Below are 24,221 nucleotides of genomic sequence, written 5' to 3'. Positions count from 1 at the left end.
GTGGTGGGCAATTATCCAAAAGTAAGTAGTATAGAAGACTCCTATGATTGCAGGTCTAGTGGTGTGGTTTACTTGGCAACATACTTATCCTGCCTGACCTTTTACATTGGAAAAACTGAGAAACGTTTGAAATGCAGGATATAGGAACATCGTTATGCTATTAAAATTAAGAGCATTTCTAACGCCTTAGGGAAACATGCTGGCATGTGCACTATTTTCAACAAATCTATTTTTTGTGTGTTGGAGACATTTTAACCCACAAGGAGGTAACTGGTCAATGTTTTTGTAGACCAGGAAAGTTTACTGGCAGGTATTACTGAATGCAATACAAGCCCCTGGTTTAAGTGACAGGATTTCTCTGTCTAGCTTATGCATATTAGAGCAGATGAACTTTGAATGCTGCACTGTCATTTTGTTCATTTTTATTCCAGCAGTGAGCAAAGTGGCAACAATATTTTTCCTAAATATTTATTGTTGAGATTGTTACTTTTTATCGGAGCAACTGTTACTATTTAATATATTTCAGTGATTCAAGTTGAATTTGAGGTGCTGTTCCTTTAAATATTCAGCCTTTACTGCACCAAGCATTGTGACTGGTTTATTCACATTTTAAAAGATTGTGGCTTTTTAGTGTGTGTAATATGAAAAAGTTCTACTTAAAAAATAACAAAAGCACTTATTTTTACACTATTTTTTTGGCTTTGGACCTTGGGCTCTCAACTTTAACTCATAAAAGCCATCACTGTTACAGAAAGGTGCTTGTTGTCCGATGTACCACATGGTGCATAAACAGGATAGAGAGAGTCCTTTGCAGACAGGTATTTTTTCAGTGTTTTTAGTTGGGTTACTTCATTTATTAGTAGTGGTTTGAGTGTACTGGTAAAATGTAGTAGTGCAATAGTGGTGCTGTGCTGGGACCTAAAGCCATGTTGTGTTTCTGAGAACAGGTTATTTGAGGTTGCGTATTGCATCAGCTGTATGTGGATGCATTTCTGTAATATTTTGGAGAGGGGGAGAGAATCACTATCAGTCTGTAGTTATTAAACTCTATAGATGTGCCACCATTGTGTAGTGGAATGATGTAGGATTTTTTCCACAGTGACAGGATGTATATTCCTGCTATGGACTAATTAATTACTATAGAACTGCGAAGGCTATGACTTCTGTAGTCATTTTTACATAGTCTGATGGTAGTTGGTTTACAGCTACAGAAGTAAGTTTTAGTTTAAGAAGCAACTTCTTTACAAGTGAGGAAGGTATTGAGCTAAAATTGAAGAGTTGTAAGTGGTTTTGACTCGATAGGGGTAGAGTGACAAGGCAGATGTGTTAGTGTCTAACAGAGATAATACTGATTGTATAAAGTAGGAATTAAACTGTATATGGATAGAGTCTGTTGTATTGTCTGATTTTGGAAAGGGACTAGTGGTCTTGCAAGGGTAGAGTAGTTTATTTAATGATGATCAAACACGTTTTGGGTTATTTATATGTCTGTCTTATAGGCTGGTATAGTATGCTTGCTTATCTTGTTTGACATAGAGTACTACAAGATTTCTAAGATGTCTAAATTGCTGGAAGATATTTTCAGTTCTATTTTCATATCAGTTTTTTCAGGTTTTATCCCTTTTATCATGACTTTTATTGTTTCCTTTGTCAGCCATGGTGCGGGGTTGGACTTCAGTCTTTTATTATGTACTGGTGCTAGATTATTTAAGGTCTGTAAGAATAAAGTGTATCAAGCGGCATTGTTCTAAGTACATTCCAGTGATATTTTTTAGTGTTTTATTGAAAACACCTTTACTGAAATTAGTTATATTTCATATTTGATTACAAATAATATGTTTATCTAGATTACTGAGAGTTCTAATAGCATATGTTGGTATGTGGTCACTTATGCTGAGAGGCAGATTACTTTTGTCAGTCTGTCTGGTTTGTTTGTAAGAATCCAGTCTAATGTTGAGTGTCTCCCTGAAGTTTTACTGATCCTAGTAGGTGTGGTTATAAATTGTCTGAAGTTGTACAAATTTATGGAATTAGTGGGGGTAGTGGAATTTATGAGTTGCCTGTCGATATTTAAGTATCAAAGTATTACAGTTTAATGGTTAATTTGTTGGGATAGCCAATGAAGGATGCTTTCAGCAGTATCAATGTGATTCCCTGGTGGTATATAAACTGCTGTTAACATTCAGTTTTCCTACTGTTGATTTTTAGGAGTGTTGTCAGTAGTTCAGCATGGTTACATTTTGATATTTCCTGTAGAAGTAAGGTAATGGTTAGGGAATTTTTATAGATGATTGCTACACCACCTGCATGCTTGCTTTCTCTGTCATGCCTGAGTATATTGTATCCTGGGGGTGATCTCATTATTCTTTATTGCTTTTTTAACCAAGTTTCAGTAGCTATGACTACATCAGGAGTATATTTGGCAAGGTAAGCATGTATGTCATGGATTTTATCTCACATACTTCTTAGCTTCATATTTAGTAAGGTGAGTTTGGATTCTGTTTTTTTGCTGATGTATTAGGCAGTTTATTTTGGGGTTGGAAGTGATGGTTTTATGAACAGTGGGACCAGGGCTGAGTGAATATCTCCACTAATTTTCTGAATTGATATTTTGCAGAGGGAAGAGTACGGTCAGTTATATTTTGGTCTTGATTTAATCATAGATGTGGATGCTTAATTTTAAAATAAATCAGATGTGGTTTGTTTGTAGAGAGAGGGTGTGTTATGGAGACAGAAAGGCTAGATAGATGTTGATATTCTTTGTGAGGACTGGCTGAAGTCCTAAGTATTTGAAGGAGGCGGATTTAATAAATGGTGATAAGGGTTAGTAGAATAAGAATAAACAGTAAAATAATTTGACAAAGGGGCATCTTATTTAATTTGGGTTTCAACCTTGTCATAAATTAGGATAAAACATGTTAGGAGAGTAGTGGATTGGTTATAGAGTTGTAATTTGATAGTTATAGGAGGCAAGATTAAGACAATCTATGAGATAGTCTTTGGTGGTAAACAAGAGTGGGTGTTAGTACTGAGACCAACTGTATTGATTGTTTTCCTTCTGGAAGGAACTGATAATATCAGAGAAATATGTGAGTGGTGCTATGGAAATATAAATGAAGAGTAAGAGGGGGTGTATGGGATTTGGGGGTAGGGGAGGGGGCAGAGTGAAGCTGAGCATTACAGAGGGTGAACAAAGTGGGTTGAAAACTTGTCAAGAGACAGAGAACACAATCAATGACCTAATATGAACAGCCACAAATCTGCAGAGAGATAAGTAAAAGGAAAATGCAATTTAAAAGGCATGTGTGCTAGTAAATGAATGACTTGGTTTTATTGCTCTAGGACACAATTTTAGTGCAAGAGTTAGTCCAGTATCACCTCGACCTGACTAATGGTGATAACAGTAAAAAACTGCACTTGACTGAACAACTGTGTAATGTGAAGATGTTTCTATGGCTTTCCAAAAGCCTGCCTCAACCCCTACAGGCCAGCAAAACAATGAGAAAATATAAGCCAGAATGCAGAAATTCAGCTCAGGAAAAATACTGGCTGAGAACTCAAATGGGTTTCCACAAGAAGAGAAATAAACGTAAGTAAAGGAGACAGTGGACTGCTAAAAACATGAACTGAACACAGTTAAAGCAGAAAGTAAGAATGGGACTGCTGTGGTCCAAGAAAATAGAGCTATTATGGTGGACAAATTTCCTTGTCTTAGGTTACCATAATATTTCTAATTTACATGCAAATATAGCCCACAGACTAGTGTTCAAACTGCAGTCCTCAGTGTTACATACATATCTATTTGCTTGCAGGGACATGTCTATGGAAAAATAAAAGCACAACAAAGAGACAGCAGAGTGCACTGAATCGATGCTGACTGTGTGCAAATGTTAGCTCAGAGGTTTAATTTGTGTATTAACTGTCTCAGGCAACAATAAATAAGAAAGGAAGGGGGAAGATCGGGTGACTTCCTTCAAGGCATGCAGATCCACTAAAGACAGGATGATATAAGTAATGGGAGTAACATGTCTAGAAGAAATGAAGAAAAATATAAGAGAACAAAATAGTTTCAATAGTAGGAGTAAATGCCAGTATCTATTAATGGAAGGAGAGAGTAAAAGCTAACCAGCAGGATGTCAGTGGAGGAGGGCTTACAGACCATAAGGCTATTGCTTATGAACTAGGACACTGTACCATTTGCCTTCAAACTAGTCACTATGCAGGCTAAGATATACACAGAAGACCAGATGCCTCTAACACTTAAAGTTGTCCTAATTAAATGGTGGTTGGATTGAATGGACTCAGACTGCCTTTCTGAATAAGTCTGCTGTGTATATAATTTTTTATACAGTCTGGCATATTATATTCTACACAATTCCACTGGGGAGAATAAATGATGTGGGTGCAAGGTGTAGAAAGCAGCACATAATCATAATATATCTCGACTGAGTTGTCATTTTATCAACAGTAAAAAAATACATATATTACACCATATAAAGCAATGGTTTGACTCTATAAGAATGCCATAAAATAAAATCATTATATTGAGGGGTGCTGCAATGTTCAGTAAATTACATGTAACATGAAGCTGCACTGACAATCTTAGCTACGGATATGAAGTCTTAAGGGCACATTGTGTATAGATGATCTATTATAAGCCCTGAAAGTCATGTTAAGAACTCAAGAAGAGACAATATTGAACATTTAGGACATTAAACAAAATGTTTTCTATATATCAGATTGGCAGGCTGGAAAGTTCCATTATAGTTGATTTGGATGTGACGTTGGTGTAACACTTCACTTCAGGAAACAGAATACATCACATATCAAGCATATATGTTCAGAAGATTAATGAAGTCAGAACTAAAAATTCCATATATTTCAAAACAGAAAGTACTGTTTTTATCCTGAACGCAATCATAGCATTACTAAATCTCTCTCTCTCTGCATTGGCTGGGAACAGAGAACAATGAAATCTGAAGTAATATAGAACTTTGCTGCACTGAGATCCCTAAGAATAAATTTCAAGGTTAGGTTTCATAATAAGATATTAAAAAATATCCTGAAAATATATTAAAAATTTTCAAATTAGAAAACCAAAATGCCATTTCATATACAGTGTATAGGTATGACACATGAAAGTCTTGCTCCAGTAGGAATGGGTAAGAAACTTACCATGTGGTATGTAATGCAGAACCTCTGCACAAAATCTTTACTACAAGTTGTCACTGTATCAGCTGTGATAACAATAAATATTTTAGAAAGCAAACATTATTTTTTAATCAATGAAAACAAGCTGTTAAGAAAACTCCCTGTAATGATAGCAAGCTGTAGTGAAATTCTGTAGCAAAATACAAGGTAGAATAAAAGGATGAATTGTCAGGAATAACTCCATTTTAAACTTGAATATCCAAAGAAAAAATTCTGAATTATTCATCAGGCTGTCAAGTGCACACAGTAATAACTGCTCTTAAACATAAGTCAGCTTCCTTGTGCATTATACTCACTTTCCATTAGGAAATATGGCATATCTTCTAGGTAGAAAAATGTAACATATGACATTACATCAGAATGAAAAAATGTGCACATTTTCTATACAAGTGAATGCTTTTCTCAATTTAAATTTCAAATAAGCAACTCAAGAAAGTTCACAGTGCAAGACTTTAAGGTTTTATGGAATATAAGTTTAAAAAACAAAACTGGAACACAATGTCAGATCTTTATTAGATGCAAGTCTGGATAGATATGCTAGAAGCTCAAAACATACATCATGAATAGCTATTGTAGTATTTCTTAGAATGATAAGTTTTATTCATTAATGACCTTGTCACAAACTAAGAATGCATGGTCAGTCTCCTTGAAGATGAACAAAGGTATATAGTCCAGAGACAGCTTTGGACCTCTTCAATGGAACATAAAAAAGCTCTCATTTTAGTCCAGTAATACTTCATAACTACAGACATGAAATTGCTTCAGGTATATATGTTGCTAGTGGCTAATGAATTCTAGTTACATATTGTTAGCTTCATTGTTTGCTTTGCAGTCAGTGCAGAGAAGAGTATATTCTACTAAACATAAGCCTTTTAATGAGTGCAGCACAAACAGTTATATGACTGCAGTTCTAAACTAGAAAGACTCAGAGGAGAAAACAGGAATGAACAACATATTATTTGTAACAAATAAATAAGGTTTTGACTGGAAAATGTAATATGGCATTTGAGAGACGCGGAGGAAGCAGATGAAACCCACAACAGATTAAGTAGGATAGTCTCAGTACTGAGATGAAGAGACAACATCACAGAGTGAATGGGTGTTCCAGGGCAAGAACCACCAAAAATACAGCTAGGCCTGGGAAGATTGGCATTACAAGGAGGTGATGACAAAGTTAAAAAGAGGAAGGCCTAGCTTTCAAAATAGTCTGAGCACATCTGTTGCATGCTTTATAGCATGAGAAACCCTGAAATAATTTTGTAGGTAATTGTCTCTGGTAAGACCCTTGTACAATGATTAGTTCTAGGTGAGCTGATAATCTTGTCTCTTGAGCTACTAATTCAAATTTCCACTAAAAATGGATTAATTTCAGAATCAAGAGTCTGAAAGTCATTAATGAATTTTATCAGTTATTTTACTGCTGTGCTGTTCTTATGACAACCTCCTTCGTTATACAAATAATGGGATTTGCACAAAAAAACATGAGCTACACAAACAATACAAAGCCTACAAGAACATTATTCCTAAAAAGTGATTTTTTCCCCTGGGGAAGCCCACAATCATTGAATGTTTGAAATAAATGTTCAGCAAAGTTCACTTACTACACAAGCACAATATTACTATAAACTGTTTTCTGACACTGGGAACAGCCCGTGTAAATGCAGGGCTAAGTTCACTTACTATGTAGTACAAAATCTACATGTAACCTCTTTAATAAGAAATGTGTTACATATGCTTAAGGCATTCTTGATAGTATTATATAAGAAAACCACACTGTTTCATGTTTAAGTAAAAAGTATATCAATCTGCAATGCTGAAAGTTATTCATACTGATATAAGAAATGGTAGCAGAATTATTACCACTGTAAGTAGCTTTTTCTTACAGACTTCTTGAAAAAATGTATTTTAACTTAAGGAATTACTTCTTAAAGTAACAGAAAAGAAATAACATAATATAACATGTACATTAATTGAATGAAGTACTGGAAAGGAACAGGATACTAATAAAGGAGTTTGACATGTAGTGCATGGGTAAAAACAAAATCTCATGTCACGGTATTAAAGAAGTCACTCTACAACAACTGCACAAACACTTCTAATTTAAACCATGGGATGGTACAGTGGTGCAGCAGTTGATATTGTCACCTAATTGGTTTGATTCTTGGCTGGGGTACCTTCTGTGTGGAGTCTGCATGTACTCCTTGCATTGCAAGGGATTCATCTGGGTGCTCTAATTTCCTCCTACATTGCAAAGACATGCTTCTGTAGCATTTCTCCACAGGCCTCCAATGAAAATAGGCTCTGTCCTAGATGGACTTTCCCAGTTAGCAAATGTTAACTAAATAAAATAAATAAATAAATGAAAGGAAAATCAGACTCAGCAAATCAAAAGCACTTACTTGTAGAAATACTGGTTGCTACATTGTCCCCTACAGTTGTGTTGTCCCAAGAAACTGCTGAAATGCTGACATTGTAGGATCCACCAGGAGTCAGTCCTGTTATGTTTGCAGAGTCTGTCATTACAGTCATATTTGTCGATGAATTTCCACTGTTTTTAATGATGTAAACGATGTAGTAGCTGTGCAGTCCAGAAGGAGCGGTCCACATCAGGAGTAAAGAAGTTGTTGAGTCATTTCTGACGAAGACGTTACTTATTTTTTCAGGTCCTGGTATAAGAGAAAAGTAACTTGATTATAAGACCAACTTCTGTGCAATCTCCTTCTAAAATAATGAATAAATTATAACTGAGCAGTTACTGCTTATGCAATACTTTTACTGTAAATGATCATATAATTTTGTAACCTTAACATTTTTAACATGAAGTTTGATCCAAGACAAATACAGAGCCACTTAGATTTCTATATGGTGATACTAAGAAGATTTCTACCATGGTCAGTGTCTATGAATGTGAGTATTCTGTTTTCAGTTAATTTATTTTAGAAGTATTGTAATTTATGCAAAATGAGAAAGCCATATTCAAGTCTGGGAAACAGGATATTCAGAACAATGAACCTTCTGGATTCCTGTGTCAGACGGTACTAAAATTAACAGGAAGTTTTTTTGATGAAGAACTTTGTGAGACCATTCTTTTGTGAAGTTTTTTTGATGAAGCACTTTGTAAGACTGTTCTTTTATGTGAGCATTAAAAGAGATTGCCTAATTGAAAAGTAAGCTGAGATACTTTTATTCCATGGCAGTAAGGTGTAGATACTAAGTGGGGTCTACAGTGAAATGTATATTGAGTATTAATTTGGAAATATTATAAACCTTAGAATATAAGTGAAAAATAATATAAAAGCCACACAAAAAAAGAGGTGATGGAAATAAACTAAAGGCTAATGGTCACAAAGATAGACAGTAAAGTTAAGCTAATTTTTTAAAGTATCAATAACTCAAGCATGGGTGATAAAATTTTGTACTGAGCTATAATAAAAACACAACGGGTTAAACATCCACAGGCACATTTTGAAATGGAGCAGAAATGATTACTTCCCTTAATCCTAAATACTGTGCTAATTCTCATAATGTTTTATTAACATATTTCTAAATGTAACTAAGATTCTTCCTGTCAGATAATAAAGTACTGCTATTTCATTGAATAGTCTGGCATACTTTGTACTCGGTACCCACTGTGGGATTAAAGAACGTTCTACCATGGTAAGGAACACATCACATAACAAGAATCTCTCTCTCTCTCATTTGTGTTCGAATTATATTATAAGTAAAGTTTATTAATTTTCTCTATATATGTCAATTTGGCAGTAGAAATAAACCATTAACAAATCTCTGCAAAATAACTAGGGTAATACATTGTGTTCAGATTCAATACTGAGCTGCACTGAAATCTCTAATCTATCTAGCTGAAATCATAAGTACATTTTATATCTGACTAAAAAAGAACAACTTTCTGAAAATTTTATCTCATACAAGGATAGATATCTTCCCTGGGATTCATTAACATCTGCACTATATGTACACCATTCTGAATGAAAAGACAACACAAGCATAACTCATATGATTTTCCTCCTAATTTTGGTTTTCTTAATGATTTTCTTGCAGCCTTAAATATTGAGGAGGATTCATAAGGGTTACCACAAACTGTAGACCACATTTATACTTAATATGTTCCTTCTGAGTAACTAGAAACCAAAAAAAAAAATGTGTAGGGTTGCTCTTGAATGCAGACTGTGTACACTTAATGTAGGAGTTAATGAATTTGGCCCATATCTATTTGATGGAGGTTTTTAAAATTTCTTCTAAAAGGGAGTCTGGCATTTGTTTTAAAATTTAGATCCAACAGAACAGCACACTTTTTGCTGGTGTATGAGGTGAACAATGCTTATGTTGTCGCCTATCATCACATCAGATGTAAAAATCCTGAAAACATCCTCAAACATGCAATATTTTGTTACTACAAGCATTCAATGATCAATTTCCTTCTGTGCATGGGGGAGCAGGATAGTGTGGTTAGATTCAGCATGAAACTATAAGGATGTTATTCAAACACTATGTATATCTTTCAGTGGAATGTATCTGGGTAATTCTTCAGAAAATTTACAAAGAACTCTTAAAACGAATACAATTTGTAGGTGAACTAATAGATTTGGTTTAGAATTTGATACCGCAGTATATGGTCCATCAAGCGGTATTTCTGGATGTGCATTTAAAAGGAGGTACACGTGAAGGTATAATTACTAGAATATATAGGAAATTTCAGGATGGGAACCGTTTCCTACATGGTACTAGTTTCCGTCCTTCTCACCTTATGAAGTGTCTTCCATATGGTGAATTTTTGAGAGTTAAGAGGATGTGTAATAATGAGGCCATTTTGAAAGAAGAATTCAATAAAACTGGAAATGTTCATGTCAAGAGGGTATGATGAGGAGTGGTGAAAAATTCCCTTTATAAGGTTAAGAAGGATAGTGCCAAACAAGTCCGATACAGACAAAGAAGTAATGTAATAGATTGTTGTTGTAATGTAATAGATAATACACATAAAAAGAACAAAATATATATGGTTACTACTTATGATCGTATGAGTACCAAACAGTTATTATTATAAAACAGTACTGGAACTATTTTCTTAAATTCAAAGAATTTTCTGAGTTATGTTAATGCCCTATTTTCTCTTTCAGGAGAGAGAGAATTATTAAAGATAGGCTTGTGCATAGTAAATTTATGGTCCCATGTTATGTGATGTACAAGGTCCCTATACTTAAGGTGACATATCCCTGTGGTAAATGCATTTCATGTAAATATATAGTGTGCACTTTGGATTATATTAACGGACGTAGATTTAATGTACTAAACAGATTATATTGTAATACAGAATGTGTAATTTATGTTCTGAAGTGTCTTTGTGACACGTTTTATATAGGGGAAAGTAAAAGGGCTTCCAAGCTTCATCTGCAGGAACATGTTAGAAACATTAAAAAACAGTAACCTTGAAAGCCCTTTGGCTGAACATTTTTACAGTATCATAACAGTGACCCCACAGGTTTACAAGGTGCAATTTTAGAAAAAGTGGAAAAACGTAATGTGCTTATTGGTGTTAAAAAGAAGCTTCTATATAAAGAAGCTCTTTTTATTTTACAATATGACACTTTAGCAGCTATGGGAATTAATGTAGCTTGTCATTGGAAAGTTTTAGTATAATTAATGTTTGATTGTTTAATTATTTAATTGATTAATTGGGTTGGTTTTGATGTATAAAGGATATAGTTGTATGTTGATGTTTTACTCCATTGAAGGCATTGTGAGCCAAGGCACTAGAGTATATTAAACATTTTTACTTTGGACGCTGGTTTGTCGTATTTGTATTTTATTTTCTTTTACCAGTTTGTGTTGTATTTAACTCTTAAAGAGAACCTGGAATACTGCATTTAATAGAGAAGCTCAAAATATAATTATTTATTTTTTTTATAATCTGTCATGTTGTTTTCTAAACAATTCCAGTGGGGAGAATAAATGATGCATGTGCAATGTGTAGAAAGCAGCACATACTCAGAATATATCTTTAATGTCATTCCATCGACTTTATAAGAATACCATGAAGATAACTTCTTGTGTTGAGGGGTGTAATGTTCCATCAGTTACAATCAATATAATGCTACACTGAAAATCTTAAATACAGTCAGGAAGCCTTATGGGCAGTTTTTGTATAGATGATTTATTATCGTTCCCTGATAGTCATATTAAGAACTCAGAAAGAGACAATATTGAACATTTAGGGCAATAAACCAAATGTTTTCTATAAACAATTCAGATTTGCATGCTGGGAAGTTCCATTATAGTTGATTTTGATGGGTGGTTGTAATATTACTTCTCTTCAGTAAACAGAATATATCACATATCCAGCATATATCTTCAGATGATTAATAAAGTCAGAACTAAAAATGACATACATTTCAAAACACAAATGACTGTTTTTCTCCAGAAAAGCAAGCACAGTATGACTAAATATCTCACTGCATTGGCTGAGGACACAGAACAATGAATTCTGAAGTAATACAGAACTTTGCTGCACTGAAATCCATAAGAACAAATTTCAAAATTGGATTTCATAATGAGATATTTTTAAGAAGCCCCTGAAAATATTTTAAAATGTTCACATTAGGAAATCAAAATGCCATTTCATACACAGTACATAGGTATGGTACACCAAATTCATGCTCCAGCAGTACTGTCTATGTAATGCAGTGACTGTACACAATATCTTTATTTCAAGCTGTCACTGTATCTGATGCCATAACAATACATATTTTACAAAGCAAACATTATTTTTCCATCAATGAAAAGAAGCCCCTGGGAAAACTCTCTGTAATTAAAGTAGGCTGTAGGGAAATTCAGTAGTGAAATGCAAGGCAGAATAAAAGGATGAAATAGCAAGAATAACTGCATTTTAACCTGAATATCCAAAGATAAATTTCTGAATTATTCACCAAGCAGCCAAAGGGATACTGTGATAATTTCTCTTGACATAAGTCTGTTTCCTTGAGCATTACAATCTCTTTCCACTTGGAAATATGGAATCTCTTCAAGGGGAAAGAAACATAATGTGATATAACATCAGTTTTACTAAGCAAGTTAATGGTTTCCTGAATTCAAACTGGCAATAAGCAACTGAGGAAAGTTTGCTGTTCAAGACTGTAAAGTCCTGATACATAGTGAACAAAAAAGAAAACTGGAACACAATGTGAGATCTTTAATAGGTTTAAGGTTCAAGTCTGGGCAGATGTACTAGAAGCTCAAACGTACATCAAGAATATGGTGTTATAAAATTTCTCAGAATGATCAGTTTTATTAATTACTGACATTGTCGCAAGCTAAGAAGGCATGACCAGTCTAGGTGAAGATAACCAAAGGTATTTGATATAGTGGACTGGAGTCCAGAGACAATTTCCAAGGAAATATAAAAAGTCTCTCATTTTCATCCAGCAATACTGAATAACTAGAGACATGATAATGTTTCAAGTGTATATGCGGCTATTCGCTAATGATTTCTAGTTGCACAATCTTAGCTTCATTGTATATCACTTTGCAGTCAGTGCAGAGAAGAATACATTCTACTAAACTTAAGCCTTTAATGAGTCCAGCAGAAAGAGTTACAAAACTGTAGTCCCTGAACACAAAAAAAGAAAAGAAAGATTCATATGAGAAAAGAAGAATGATCAACTTATTTGTTGTATCAAATTAATCAGGTTTTGACTGGAAAATGCAACCTGGCATTTGAGAGACAAGGAGGTTGAGGAGGCAGATGAAACGCACAGCAGATGAAGCAGGAAAGACTCACTACTGACATGAAGAGAGACAACCTCACAAAACGAATGGGTCTTCCAGGACAACGACCACCAGAAATGCTTTTTACATGCAGAGCAGTTGGGAAACAGATCTAGGCCTGGGAAAACTGGTATTAGAAGGAGGTGATTTGTTATATGCTTTATAGCATTAACAATTCTGCAAATAATTCTCACTGGTAAGACCACTGGCAATGACTACTAATTCTAATGTGAACTGATAACATTGTCTCTTGAGGAACTAATTAAAATTCCAACTAGGAAAAAAAATGGATTAATTTCTGAATCAAGAATCTGAAAGTCATTAATGAAGTTTACCAGTTATTTTTACTGCTGTACTGATTTTATGCCAACCACCTTCTTTATACAAATAATGAGATTTGTGTTAAAACCCTGAACTTCACTGAAACAATACAAAACCTACAACCACATTATTCCCCAAAAAAGTGATGCTATGTTGTCCTATCTCGCCTTCATTCTTGCTGGTTGGGATTCGGAGCTGATCCTAGGTTCTGACTCAGCCACATACCAGAGCTAGAGAGACTTTTACTGACTCGAGGCTACAACCTATCCCAGGATGCCTAGCAGCTGTTCCCCAGATCTCATTTGCTGCTTGAAGCATCGGGATTGTCTTCACCGGCTCAGGCTACTAATTACTTTGATTATACATTTTCTCTATATCTTTGACAGAGTCTATTAATACATTCCCTACTAAGTACTGTGCTCCAGTGTGTTATTTTTCATTACTTGGGTGTGTTCTTCGGCTGTTTCTCTTTAGGGCTTTTTTTTATAGGTTTACAGGCGTGTACTAGGCTAATGGCCCTGGAGCCTTTACAAGCCTAGCCCATAGGGTTACCCAACCTTAGTTCCTAGTGCCTCTGTTGAGTAGAGCCACTGGAGTGATCCCCGTGGTGAATTTTCTATTTCCCATAATTAGTACACTTTTATATCTCACCCTCACTTCAGGAGCAGTAATCACAACATTATACTAAATTAAAGTTGTTTCTGTTCAGTTTTCTTCTCTTGTTTATATACATCTTACAACAAAAAAGTACTTGTTTACTTTCATAACTTTAACACATATAATGATTATTGAAAAGACTACCACTACACGTTTAAAATACCACTGACTTCACATTATATGAAACTGCTTTACAATATACTATGCAGTTTACATAATGAAATGTTTTATACAAATGCGAATAAGAATAAAATTACAGTTACTTCATTTTCCCTTTACTGTCTTAAAAAACATTAAATACATAATGTGTGGTATATGCTTTACTGTCTACCCACAACTTTAACAAGGTCAGAAGACATCCTCAACCACATTTATTCGCAAAGCTACATTTAACAAATGTGAGTAATGCTTTACAATCTCACATTCATTCACTAATTTCTGTGTTGCTGGTCTTCTTCCTGCTTACCTGCATCTCACAACACTAAACTTTGGATCAAGTCCAAGGCACCACTGATTTTTCTAGACAATTCCTTTGTTTTTTCTCTGTCTCTCAAGCATTTCCCTGGAAATATTGGGAAATATTTCACTGGCAAAGTCTCTGTATGAACTTTACTATCAGAAGAATGCAAAGCAGAAACCCCTTCTGCTTGCTAGCTCACTTTTTGTTGGATAAACTTTTTAATTTCCTCCTTAGCCTGTTCTGCATCAAAAATATTGTTGATGCTCTAGGAAACATTACACTGAAGCCAGCTTGATAAAGTAGCTTGGATCTCACACTTTACTGTTAACATTCCTTGACTGCTGGGATACATTTGTTTCTCTTCTGCCTGGTATACAGTGAATGATTATTTTCCACATACATTCTACTGTCTCCAATTTTTAATATGTTTCCCTTCTGTCATAGTTTTATAAGGATCAACTCTTTCTGCTGGTATGATTCCATTTTTACTTATATAGGTCTTGACTGCTTTCTGATCATGAGGTTTGGAGCATACACTTGATGTGCCCTTTCCCAATTGCAGAACACCATTCCATTTGCTTATTTGCACTTTTCAAAAAAATTAACATAATCTGTTCCTTCCTGTTTTTTTGTTACAGCAGAAAATCTCAGATTGTGTTCTATGTGCTCTTCCTTCTATCTGTACCATTTTTTGAAACTGCTCTTCTTTGAAACCTAATACTTAGCCAGCATTTTCTTCATTTCACCCTTTGATTTTTGTTGTTTTACAGATTCATAAGTTCACAGATATATACTATGTTAATGACCAGCAGGGCTTTTATAAGCCTAAAGATGCAAAAACCAAACGGCTGCAGGTACACTGAGGAGCCCAAAACACACAACAACAGACAAACGGTAAGCGCTTTCACAACTTAATGTTGCTTCATCTGATGAAGCAACATTAAGTTGTGAAAGCGCTAACCGTTTGTCTTCTGCAATAAAGTACAGTGACTGATTTCCAGTGTGTAACTTTGGTGCCTTAATTTACTTTTGCTTTTATAAGCCTAGCTGTGCAATCCAAACGATCTATGACCCTATGTATCATGGGTGTTTATTAGGAGGAGGTATGTTAGGAAATTTCTAGAGGTTATGTGAGGCAGGTATGTTAATTTGGGCATTATTGTCTTCCTCTGTCTGTCACAGACATGGGGGGAGATCTGGGTAAATTTCAAATTCCCCATCCATTGGCCAAGGTTATAGGGTTAGGGCTAGACTCTGCTTCACATGGACGATGAGCCAGTTCCAGTGCATGGGAGCATGCGAGCCTGTTCCAGTGCATTTTCTTCTTTATCCCCTTAGAGAATCTATTTAAATTAGAATATTCTTTTTCTTTAGCCCATTTTTTTCTTTCAGGGCTTCTTCCCCTTTTCTTAGGAGCCACTGTTTAAGTTAGAGGCATCTCCTCAGGTTGGAGGAGACTGTCGTTTAACTTAGAGACTTCTCCTCCACCCACCCTTTCTCTCCTAGTTTATAAAAAAAAAACAAACACTCTTTACATTTGCTTCGATGCTGTTGTTGTTATTGTTAGTGTTATTGTTGCTGCCAGTAGTTGGTTTCCTTGGTATCTTTCATGATGTCTAAAGAATTTGTTAAAGAATTGAGACAATCTGGGTTTAAAAAGTGCGACTGATGCACCCAGAAAAAGTCCCTGACCGATGAACACACAAGTTGTGTGCATTGTCTAGGAGCAGTCCACCTGCAGTATTCTTGCTCTGTTTGTCATGGTTTTAGTGCAAGGGTCCTACAGAAAAGAAAAAAATAAACTAATTTTAAGAGGTTTGTTGAAAAGCCCTTTTGAAGAAGGTAATAACGCCTCTAAATCGGAAAAGACAAAAAAGTCAGCTTTGTCGGCTCTGGTGTCTGAGCAGTCATAAGGAACAAGTATCTTCGGAGCCAAAGGCTAATGGTTCCGACAAACCTGGCCCTCCCTCAGTTCCATCTGAGTCCTCTGAACCATCACGGAGCTGAAAAAGGAGTCGATCACCATCATTGGAACCAGTACACTCAGTGCCGCAATCTCCCTTACTACAGTTTGTGAAAGTAGGCACAGGTCATCAACCCATTCCTCTCGGTCCTCTAGAAGTTTATCGGATGTTGACGTGGAGTGGGTGGTGAAGAGGTTGCTGCGCATGCAGGCCCTGGCACAAATTCTTTCAAGCCCAGTCCATCAGAATGTGGAAACAACCACTGTATCTCAGGTACCATCTAGTCCTCCTCCGACTCGGACGTGTTCAGAGCCAGAGTGTCAGGAAATTGTTGTGCTGGAACCGGTAGAGCCAGTAATCACCCATGATATCTCTGCTCTGACATCTGCTCTGATCTCGTCGATGCTGTCTTCCATCAAGGGATCTGGGAACCGACACTCATTGGTCGGCTCTGGTGGGGAGAGTCGAGTCAGACCCTTGTCGGAACCGACTCTCCCACTCGGCGCTTTGGCACAGGTGAGTTCAGCTCCCACATCAGCCTCGGAGCCACCCTCCTCAGCGCCGGAGAGATCTCACGGTCCCTTGGGACTGCAGTCTCTCTCAGCCCAGGATAGCGGTGCCTTTGACGTGATGAGGAGTGTGCTCTCTATTGAGTCTGCTCCACCTTTGGCTCCAGCCGCTCTTCCCCCTAAAGGGTCAGTGTCTACTGCTTCATCATCCCTCCACTGCCCTATAGTAGAGAGTCAGTGCCACAGGAAACCCCAATGGGTGGAACCTCCTCTTCCGACACCTCCCTGGAACATTCCCCCAAGGAGGTCCCTCAGAAGAGACAGTGTAAGAAGAAGCACATAAACTCCCCTGAGTTTGTCACTTCTGATACTGACTTAGTTGACTCAGAAGAGTCCCCAGAGTCGCCATCTGAGGATATCTCTTTTTCAGACATCATAGAGATCCTTAAGCAGAGGGGCTGCTGGAAATCCCTCTCCCCTTCTGAGGATGAGTTGGTATACCTGGAGGCATTTGGCTCTCGCCTCTCTACCTCTTGGATGTCTCCACCCTTCGACCTGATCCTGGGTGTTGTAAGTCGAAAGGTGTGGAACTCTCTGGAGTCAGTGGACCTCGTTCTGAGGAGGACGAATAAATTAATTACGTCCCCAGAGGATAGACAATACTTAACAAAGGGAGTTCCAGTAGATACGATGGTGGTGGCAGTAGCCACAAAGAAGGAGTTAGCTGAAACTTCTGCATATGTCCATTCACAGAACAAGGAATCTCATACGTTGGACAGATACAGGAAGCGTATGTTCTCCTCAGTGGCTTGTACCCTACGGTCGCTGAATTACCTATCACATTTCACCCGACTCCAGAGGGATCTCCTTAAAGAGCTAGGCGATACACTACAAGGTGCTACAGCTCAGGGTTTATTGGATAAGATAAATTCCCAGCTTGTGACCTTAACCTCGATTATGAATTCATCCATGCGACTCATCTCATATGCATCCAATGGAGTGAGTAGGGCAGCAGGCACAGGAATAGCTCTTAGGAGACATTCCTGGATGCGCCTTTGCTAGTTTGCTTCACCCTTCAAATCTTCCTTTATTGATACTCATTTTGATGGCTCGTCCTTGTTCGGGCCAAAGGTAAAAGAGACTCTTACAAGGAGCCAACAAGATGGCAAGACTCTATCTGCCATCAAAGTGCATTTTTCCACCCCTACCAGGCCTTATACTACAGGTCAAAAGAGCGGAAAAATGTGGTTCTGGAAGCCCAAAGGAGCCTTGTTAGACACTTGTGGTGATCCTTCACTCAGGGGCAGAGGGGGGAATAACAATGGAAGATGCTGTCCACATAGCAGAGGGGGTCCTCAAAACCAAGGTGACAGAGATACGTTCTCTGGTCGGCCATTCCATCGGATGATGACGTGGAGTGGGTGGTGAAGAGGTTGCTGCGCATGCAGGCCCTGGCACAAATTCTTTCGAGCCCAGTCCATCAGAATGTGGAGCCAACCACTGTATCTCAGGTACCATCTAGTCCTCCTCTGACTCGGACGAGTTCAGAGCCAGAGTGTCAGGAAATTGTTGTGCTGGAACCGGTAGAGCCAGTAATCACCCATGATATCTCTGCTCTGACATCTGCTCTGATCTTGTCGATGCTGTCTTCCATCAAGGGATCTGGGAACCGACACTCACTGGTCGGCTCTGGTGGGGAAAGTCGAGTCGGACCCTGAAAGGAGGCCTGACTGTCCATCTCTGGAGGCAGTCGGGGAAAGACTATCACTTTACCTAGAAGCCTGGCTACAACTGACTCAAAACAAGTGGGTACAGTCTATTATATCCAGGGGATACAACATTCCTCTCCACTGTCTACCTAGTCCATCAAAGTCTATCCCAGACATTCCACCCGGTCAAAGGGATCAAGCAACCCTAGAAATTCGAAGGTTGCTAGAAAAACGAGACCTCTAAGAAGTCCCCACAGACCAGATCAGATCCGGAATTTACTCAAGGTTCTTTTTAGTTCCAAAAAAGACACGGAGCTGGAGACCAATATTGGATCTCAGCAGACTAAACAAGTCTGTAAAGAAAGCAAAGTTTTGGATTGTAACACTGCAGTCTATACTCTCTTTTCCTGCGACAAGACAATTGGATGTGCTGTTTAGAACTTCAGGACATGTACTACCACATAAAGATGGGCAGGTGCTCCAGAAGATTTCTATGCTTCTGGTTGGGAGCCAGTCATTATCATTTCAGAGCTCTGCCCTTTGGTCTCACTACAGCCCCCAGAGTGTTTACCAAATGCATGGCAGTAGTCACAGCTCATCTGAGGCATCAAGGATTCCAGGTGTTTCCATATTTAAATGACTGGCTCCTGACTGCCGTCACCAAGCACCTACTAATCAGAGTGAGGGACACCACCATCCATCTCTGCTCAGACCTAGGCATTACTATAAATACAGAAAAATCTGCCTTGTTGCCATCACAACGTATTACCTTTATAGGTACAGAATTAAACACAAATGATATGGTAGCAAAATTACCTCAAGAGGGAATACAAATGCTACACAGTCAAGTGTCTATCCTATTCAAGAAGAACACGGTACAAGCAAAATTCATCAAGTTCTTAGTCTCAATGGCAGCAACGATAACACTAGCCCCACTGGCACAGCTACACATGCAGATAATACAGTGGCTACTCTTCACTCAGTGGTCCATACAGGAGTTACCCATGTCTCACAAGATTCTCATTACAGATTCCTGCAAGAGGGACCTACTATGGTGGCTTGAGTTCACTCGGGTAACAATGGGCAAGCCGTTTCTACTTCCCCAACCTGTCGCTACCATAACCACGGACGCGTCCCAGATGGGTTGGGGGGGTATTATCTGGGACAGACTGTCCAAGGGGTTTGGAAAGATCATGAGTACCATTTGCACATCAATTACCTAGAGATGAGGGTGATGCTTCTGGCATTGCAATCATTTGAGAACTCTCTTCCCATGAGGACTATCGCAATTCAAACAGACAATATGTCGGTGGCATGGTACATCAACAAACAGGGGGGAACCAGCTCTATCCCCTACGTTGAGAGGCGCAGAGAGTTTGGCAATGGGCAATTTCTTCTCATTGCTTTCTGACGCAATGCGCATCCCGAGGAAATCCAGCATAATAGCAGACAGGCTAAGCAGAGCAATTCTCATGCCTCACGAGTGGTCCCTGAATCAGAAAGTTGCGAATCAAATTTTTCACAAATGCGGCCAGCCTTGCTGTGACCTTTTTGCCACTCCATTCAGTGCCAAATGCAGCAACTACTTTGCTCTCATTTCCCCTCTGGAACAGTCACAGAGGGATGCACTCATCCATGATTGGCCCCCAGGACTTCTTTATGCTTTTCCCCTGTTTTCCACTGATTCCAAAGGTGATTCAGAAAGCCAAGTCATTGAGTCGCAGGTTAATTCTCACTGCTCCTTACTGCCCCCGTCAGATATGGTTCCCCTTTCTTTGGCCCCACATTCAGGAGGATCTGTGGATCCTGGACTCATTGCCAGATCTTCTGATGCATCCGTTAGGAATGCTCCATCCCACTCTTCAGAGCCTCAAGTTGACAGCTTGGTTACTCCACTTCCAATCTTAGCCAGGCTTCCAGAATTATCCTCTGAAGTATGTCACATTCTGGTTTCCTCGCACAAAAAGATGACTAGGAAACTTTACACAAGCAAATGAAGGAGGTTCTCCTTTTGGGCGGACAAAAAACACATAGATCCCTTTACAGCCCCTATACCTGCAATTCTGGAATTTCTAACAGAAGTCTTTAATCAAGGGGCAGCGGCGGCCACTATTCGAGTACAATTAGCCGCCATATCAAATTATCATGTGGGAGACCTCGGATCCAATGTAATGTCCCATAGATTATGCAAAGCTTTCCTCAGGAGTACTTTTCTATTAAGACCAACCTTAAGAGAACCTCCTCCTCCATGGGACCTAAATTTAGTATTATCATCCTTGATCCTTCCTCCCTTCAAACCAGCATTCTCTTGCTCACTAAAATTTAGTTAGAAGACATTAAAGTTTTTTCTGTATTCTGGCTCCTGTTTGGTGTTCTACATTCACTAAAATTTTTATCTTGGAAAACAGTCTTTCTAACGGCAATTACTTCAGTTTGGAGAGTGTCAGAATTGCAAGCTTTGTCTATCCGCCCTCCATATTTGATTTTCCACAAAGATAGAGTTTCCCTCAGAACAAATCCTTCCTTCTTACCAACAGTTTGTTCTGAAGCAAATTTAAACCAATCTATAGAATTGCCTGTGTTTTTTCCTAACTATGGCAACAAGGCAGAATATAAGCTTCGCCAACTGGATGTGCAAGACCGTTGCATTTTTACTTGTATAGGACCAAATATTTCAGAAAGTAAGACCAGATGTTTGTTTCCTATTCAGAAAATTAAAAAGGCATGGCAGTCTCAAAAGTTACTTTGTCCAAATGGCTTACTGAGACCATCACCTATGTCTATAATTCTCATAATAAAGAACTGCCAGGGCAAGTTAAAGGACATTCAACTAGAGCGGTGTCTATTTCCATTGCCTTTCAATCTAGACTCCCATTGGATTCAATTTGTGCTGCTACTACATGTGTTAATCCTCATACCTTTATCTCTCATCACAAAGTAGATGTGGCCTCCTGGAACAGGGCATCCTTTGGTTCCACTGTTCTGAAGAGTTTATTCCCTTGAGCCACCCAAGAAAAAGGTGCTGGGGACTCTGTCCCAACCAGCAAGAATGAAGGTGAGATAGGAGAACATAACATAAAGACTTTATGTACTCCCCATAATATTCCATGTTTTTCATCCAGTATCTCGCCTTCATTCTTGCATCCTACCCATCCATTCCCCCTCCTGGAGGATCTAGAGGACTTTACAATTGGCAAACATGGTCTGATTCCCTTCTTGCCTCTTTACCTTAATGACCAATATATTTCATACATTTTCTTTTTTGTATGTTAGCATACTCTAGGGAATAGTCTCTCAAATGAGATCTGGGGAACAGCCCCTAGGCATTCTGGGATAGGTTATAGCCTCGAGCCAGTAGAAGTTCTCAAGCTTTGGTATGCAGCCAAGTCAGAGCTGAGGATCGGCTCCGAATCCCAACCAGCAAGAAAGAAGGCAAGATACTGGACAACAAACATGGAATGTTATGGTGAGTACATAACTTCTTTTTTTTTTTATTTTCCTGGGGAAGCCCACATTCATTAAACATTTAAAATAAAATTAAGCAAAGTGCACTTTCTATACAAGCACAGTAATACTAAAAGGTGTTTTCTGACACTGGGGCTAGCCCATGTTCACTAAATATGTAAGTTAAATGCAGACCTAGGGTCACTCATTTTGTAGTCAAAATGGACATATAATATCTTTAATCAGAACTGTATTACATATGCGTAAGGCATTCTGGACAGTATGATACCAGGAAACAACACTGCTTTATCTTTAAGTGAAAAGTATATCTATCTAGAATGCTGAAAGTTATTCATACTGATAACAGAAAAGGTAGCACACAGAAGTCAGAATTACTATCACTGTAAGTAAGCTTTTGTTACAGACCTCATGAAGAACTATAATGTTAACTTAAGGAATTATGTCTTAAAGTAATAAAAAAGAAATTACATAACATGTACATTAATTGAGTGAAGTACTGGAAAGGAACATGATAGTAATAAAGGAGTTTGACATGTTGTGCATGGGTAAAAACAAATTAATCTTATGTCACTGTATTAAGGAAGTCATTCTGCAAGAACTGGACAAACCTTTCTAACTCAAACCATGAAGGGAAAATCAGATTCAGCAAATCAAAAGCACTTACTTGTAGAACTACTGATTACTACATTGTCCCCTACAGTTGTGTTGTCCCATGAAACTGCTGAAATGCTGACACTGTAGGATCCACCAGGAGTCAGTCCGGTTATGGTTACAAAGTCTTCAGTTACAGTCATATTTGTCGATGAATTTCCACTGATGTTAACAGTATAAACAATATAGTAGCTGTGCAGTCCAGAAGGAGCAGTCCATGTCAGGAATAAAGTATTTGTTGAGGTATTTCTGACAGTGAGGTTATTTATTGTCTCAGGTCCTGGTATAAGAGAAAAAGACTTGATTATAACCCCATCCTGTGTACAGTCTCCAAAATAATGAATAAATACAGTAATGCATTTACTGCTTACAAAATAGTTTTACGGTAAATTATCACATGAGATAGTACGCTTAAGGTATTTATCATGAAGTTTGATCCAAGACAAATATAGTCATTTAGATTTTGATATGATGATGCAAGTGAAGATTTTTCCCATGGTCAGTGTCAATGAATGTCAGTACTCTGTTTTCACTTCATTAATTATAGAAGTATAATACTACATGCAAAAATGGAAAGGCAATATCCAAGCCTGGGAAACATGATATTTACAGCAATGGACCTTCTGGATTGCTGTGTGAGACGGTACTAAAATTTATAAGATCCCCCATCATGCCCCAGGATTCCCACTCTTCTTTTCTTGATAGACTGGAAAATATTAGGGTTCAACCAAACACCCTAATAATGGGCGATTTCAACTATCCCACAATTACTGGGAAAACTACTCATGTATCAACTCCTTTGCTCAACGCTTTCTGGAATTCATAAATTCCAATGCCCTGGATCAACTTATCTACACTCCCACCACTGGCAACAATATCCTAGACCTCGTCATTACCAACATGAGTGACTGGTGTTCCACACCTGAAGTCAACTCCTCGTTGGTCAGATCCGACCATAAGCTTATCACCCTAGATATCCACATCCCGCCCCCACCCCCCATTAAAGAAACCACGGTAAAAAATTTCTTCAAAGACAACTTCATGCTTCTTAAGACAGAAGTGGCGAACTTCATGACATCCATGCAGATGGACAATACAGTTACGACTGCTGAATTCTACACAAATGCACTCTATAAGCACTTACACGAGTGCATGGATCGTGCTATCCCAAACAGAACCAAGATGCTATCTTATAAAAAAAGGAAGCCAATCTGGTGGTCACCTGCCATAAACAAACTCTATAACAGAAGGAAGAAACTGTTGCAAAAGAGAGTAAAATCCCATGGGTGGTCAGCCTCAGTAAGAAAATGAGATGCCTTATAAGATCCTCCAAAGCTAGCTATAAAAACAAAATTGTCACTGATTCTAAGGACAACCACAAAGCATTCCATAGCTATGTCAAGAATCTCAATGGCAACACCCAGATCTGCTCTGAGTTACAGCACAAGGGCACGAAAATTACAGAACCAACTGATATTGCCAACATCCTGGCAGA

At 37.9% G+C, this 24,221-nt stretch overlaps 1 protein-coding gene across 3 annotated transcripts in view; it reads right to left on the bottom strand.

Annotated features, from left to right (window-relative positions):
- Nucleotides 1–23,003, bottom strand: part of PTPRJ (protein tyrosine phosphatase receptor type J) — a 656,092-nt gene extending 633,089 nt beyond the window's left edge. For all 3 annotated transcript variants that reach the window (XM_044082858.1, XM_044082859.1, XM_044082860.1), the window contains exons 1-2: nt 22,740–23,003; nt 7,611–7,877 (exon numbers count right to left, since the gene is read on the bottom strand). In XM_044082858.1, the coding sequence (XP_043938793.1) occupies nt 7,611–7,877; nt 22,740–22,869 (397 nt within the window). In that variant the 5' untranslated portion in view covers nt 22,870–23,003. The remainder of the gene's footprint in view (nt 1–7,610; nt 7,878–22,739) is intronic.
- Between the last annotated feature and the right edge of the window lie 1,218 nt (nt 23,004–24,221).

This window comes from Protopterus annectens, chromosome 9.part0 (assembly GCF_019279795.1).
Source record: "Protopterus annectens isolate FY-2018-M chromosome 9.part0, PAN1.0, whole genome shotgun sequence".
Classification (NCBI taxonomy): Eukaryota; Metazoa; Chordata; order Ceratodontiformes; family Protopteridae; genus Protopterus; species Protopterus annectens.
The sequence above is the reverse complement of the archived record's forward strand: the minus strand, read 5'-3'. Positions and strand labels throughout refer to the sequence as shown.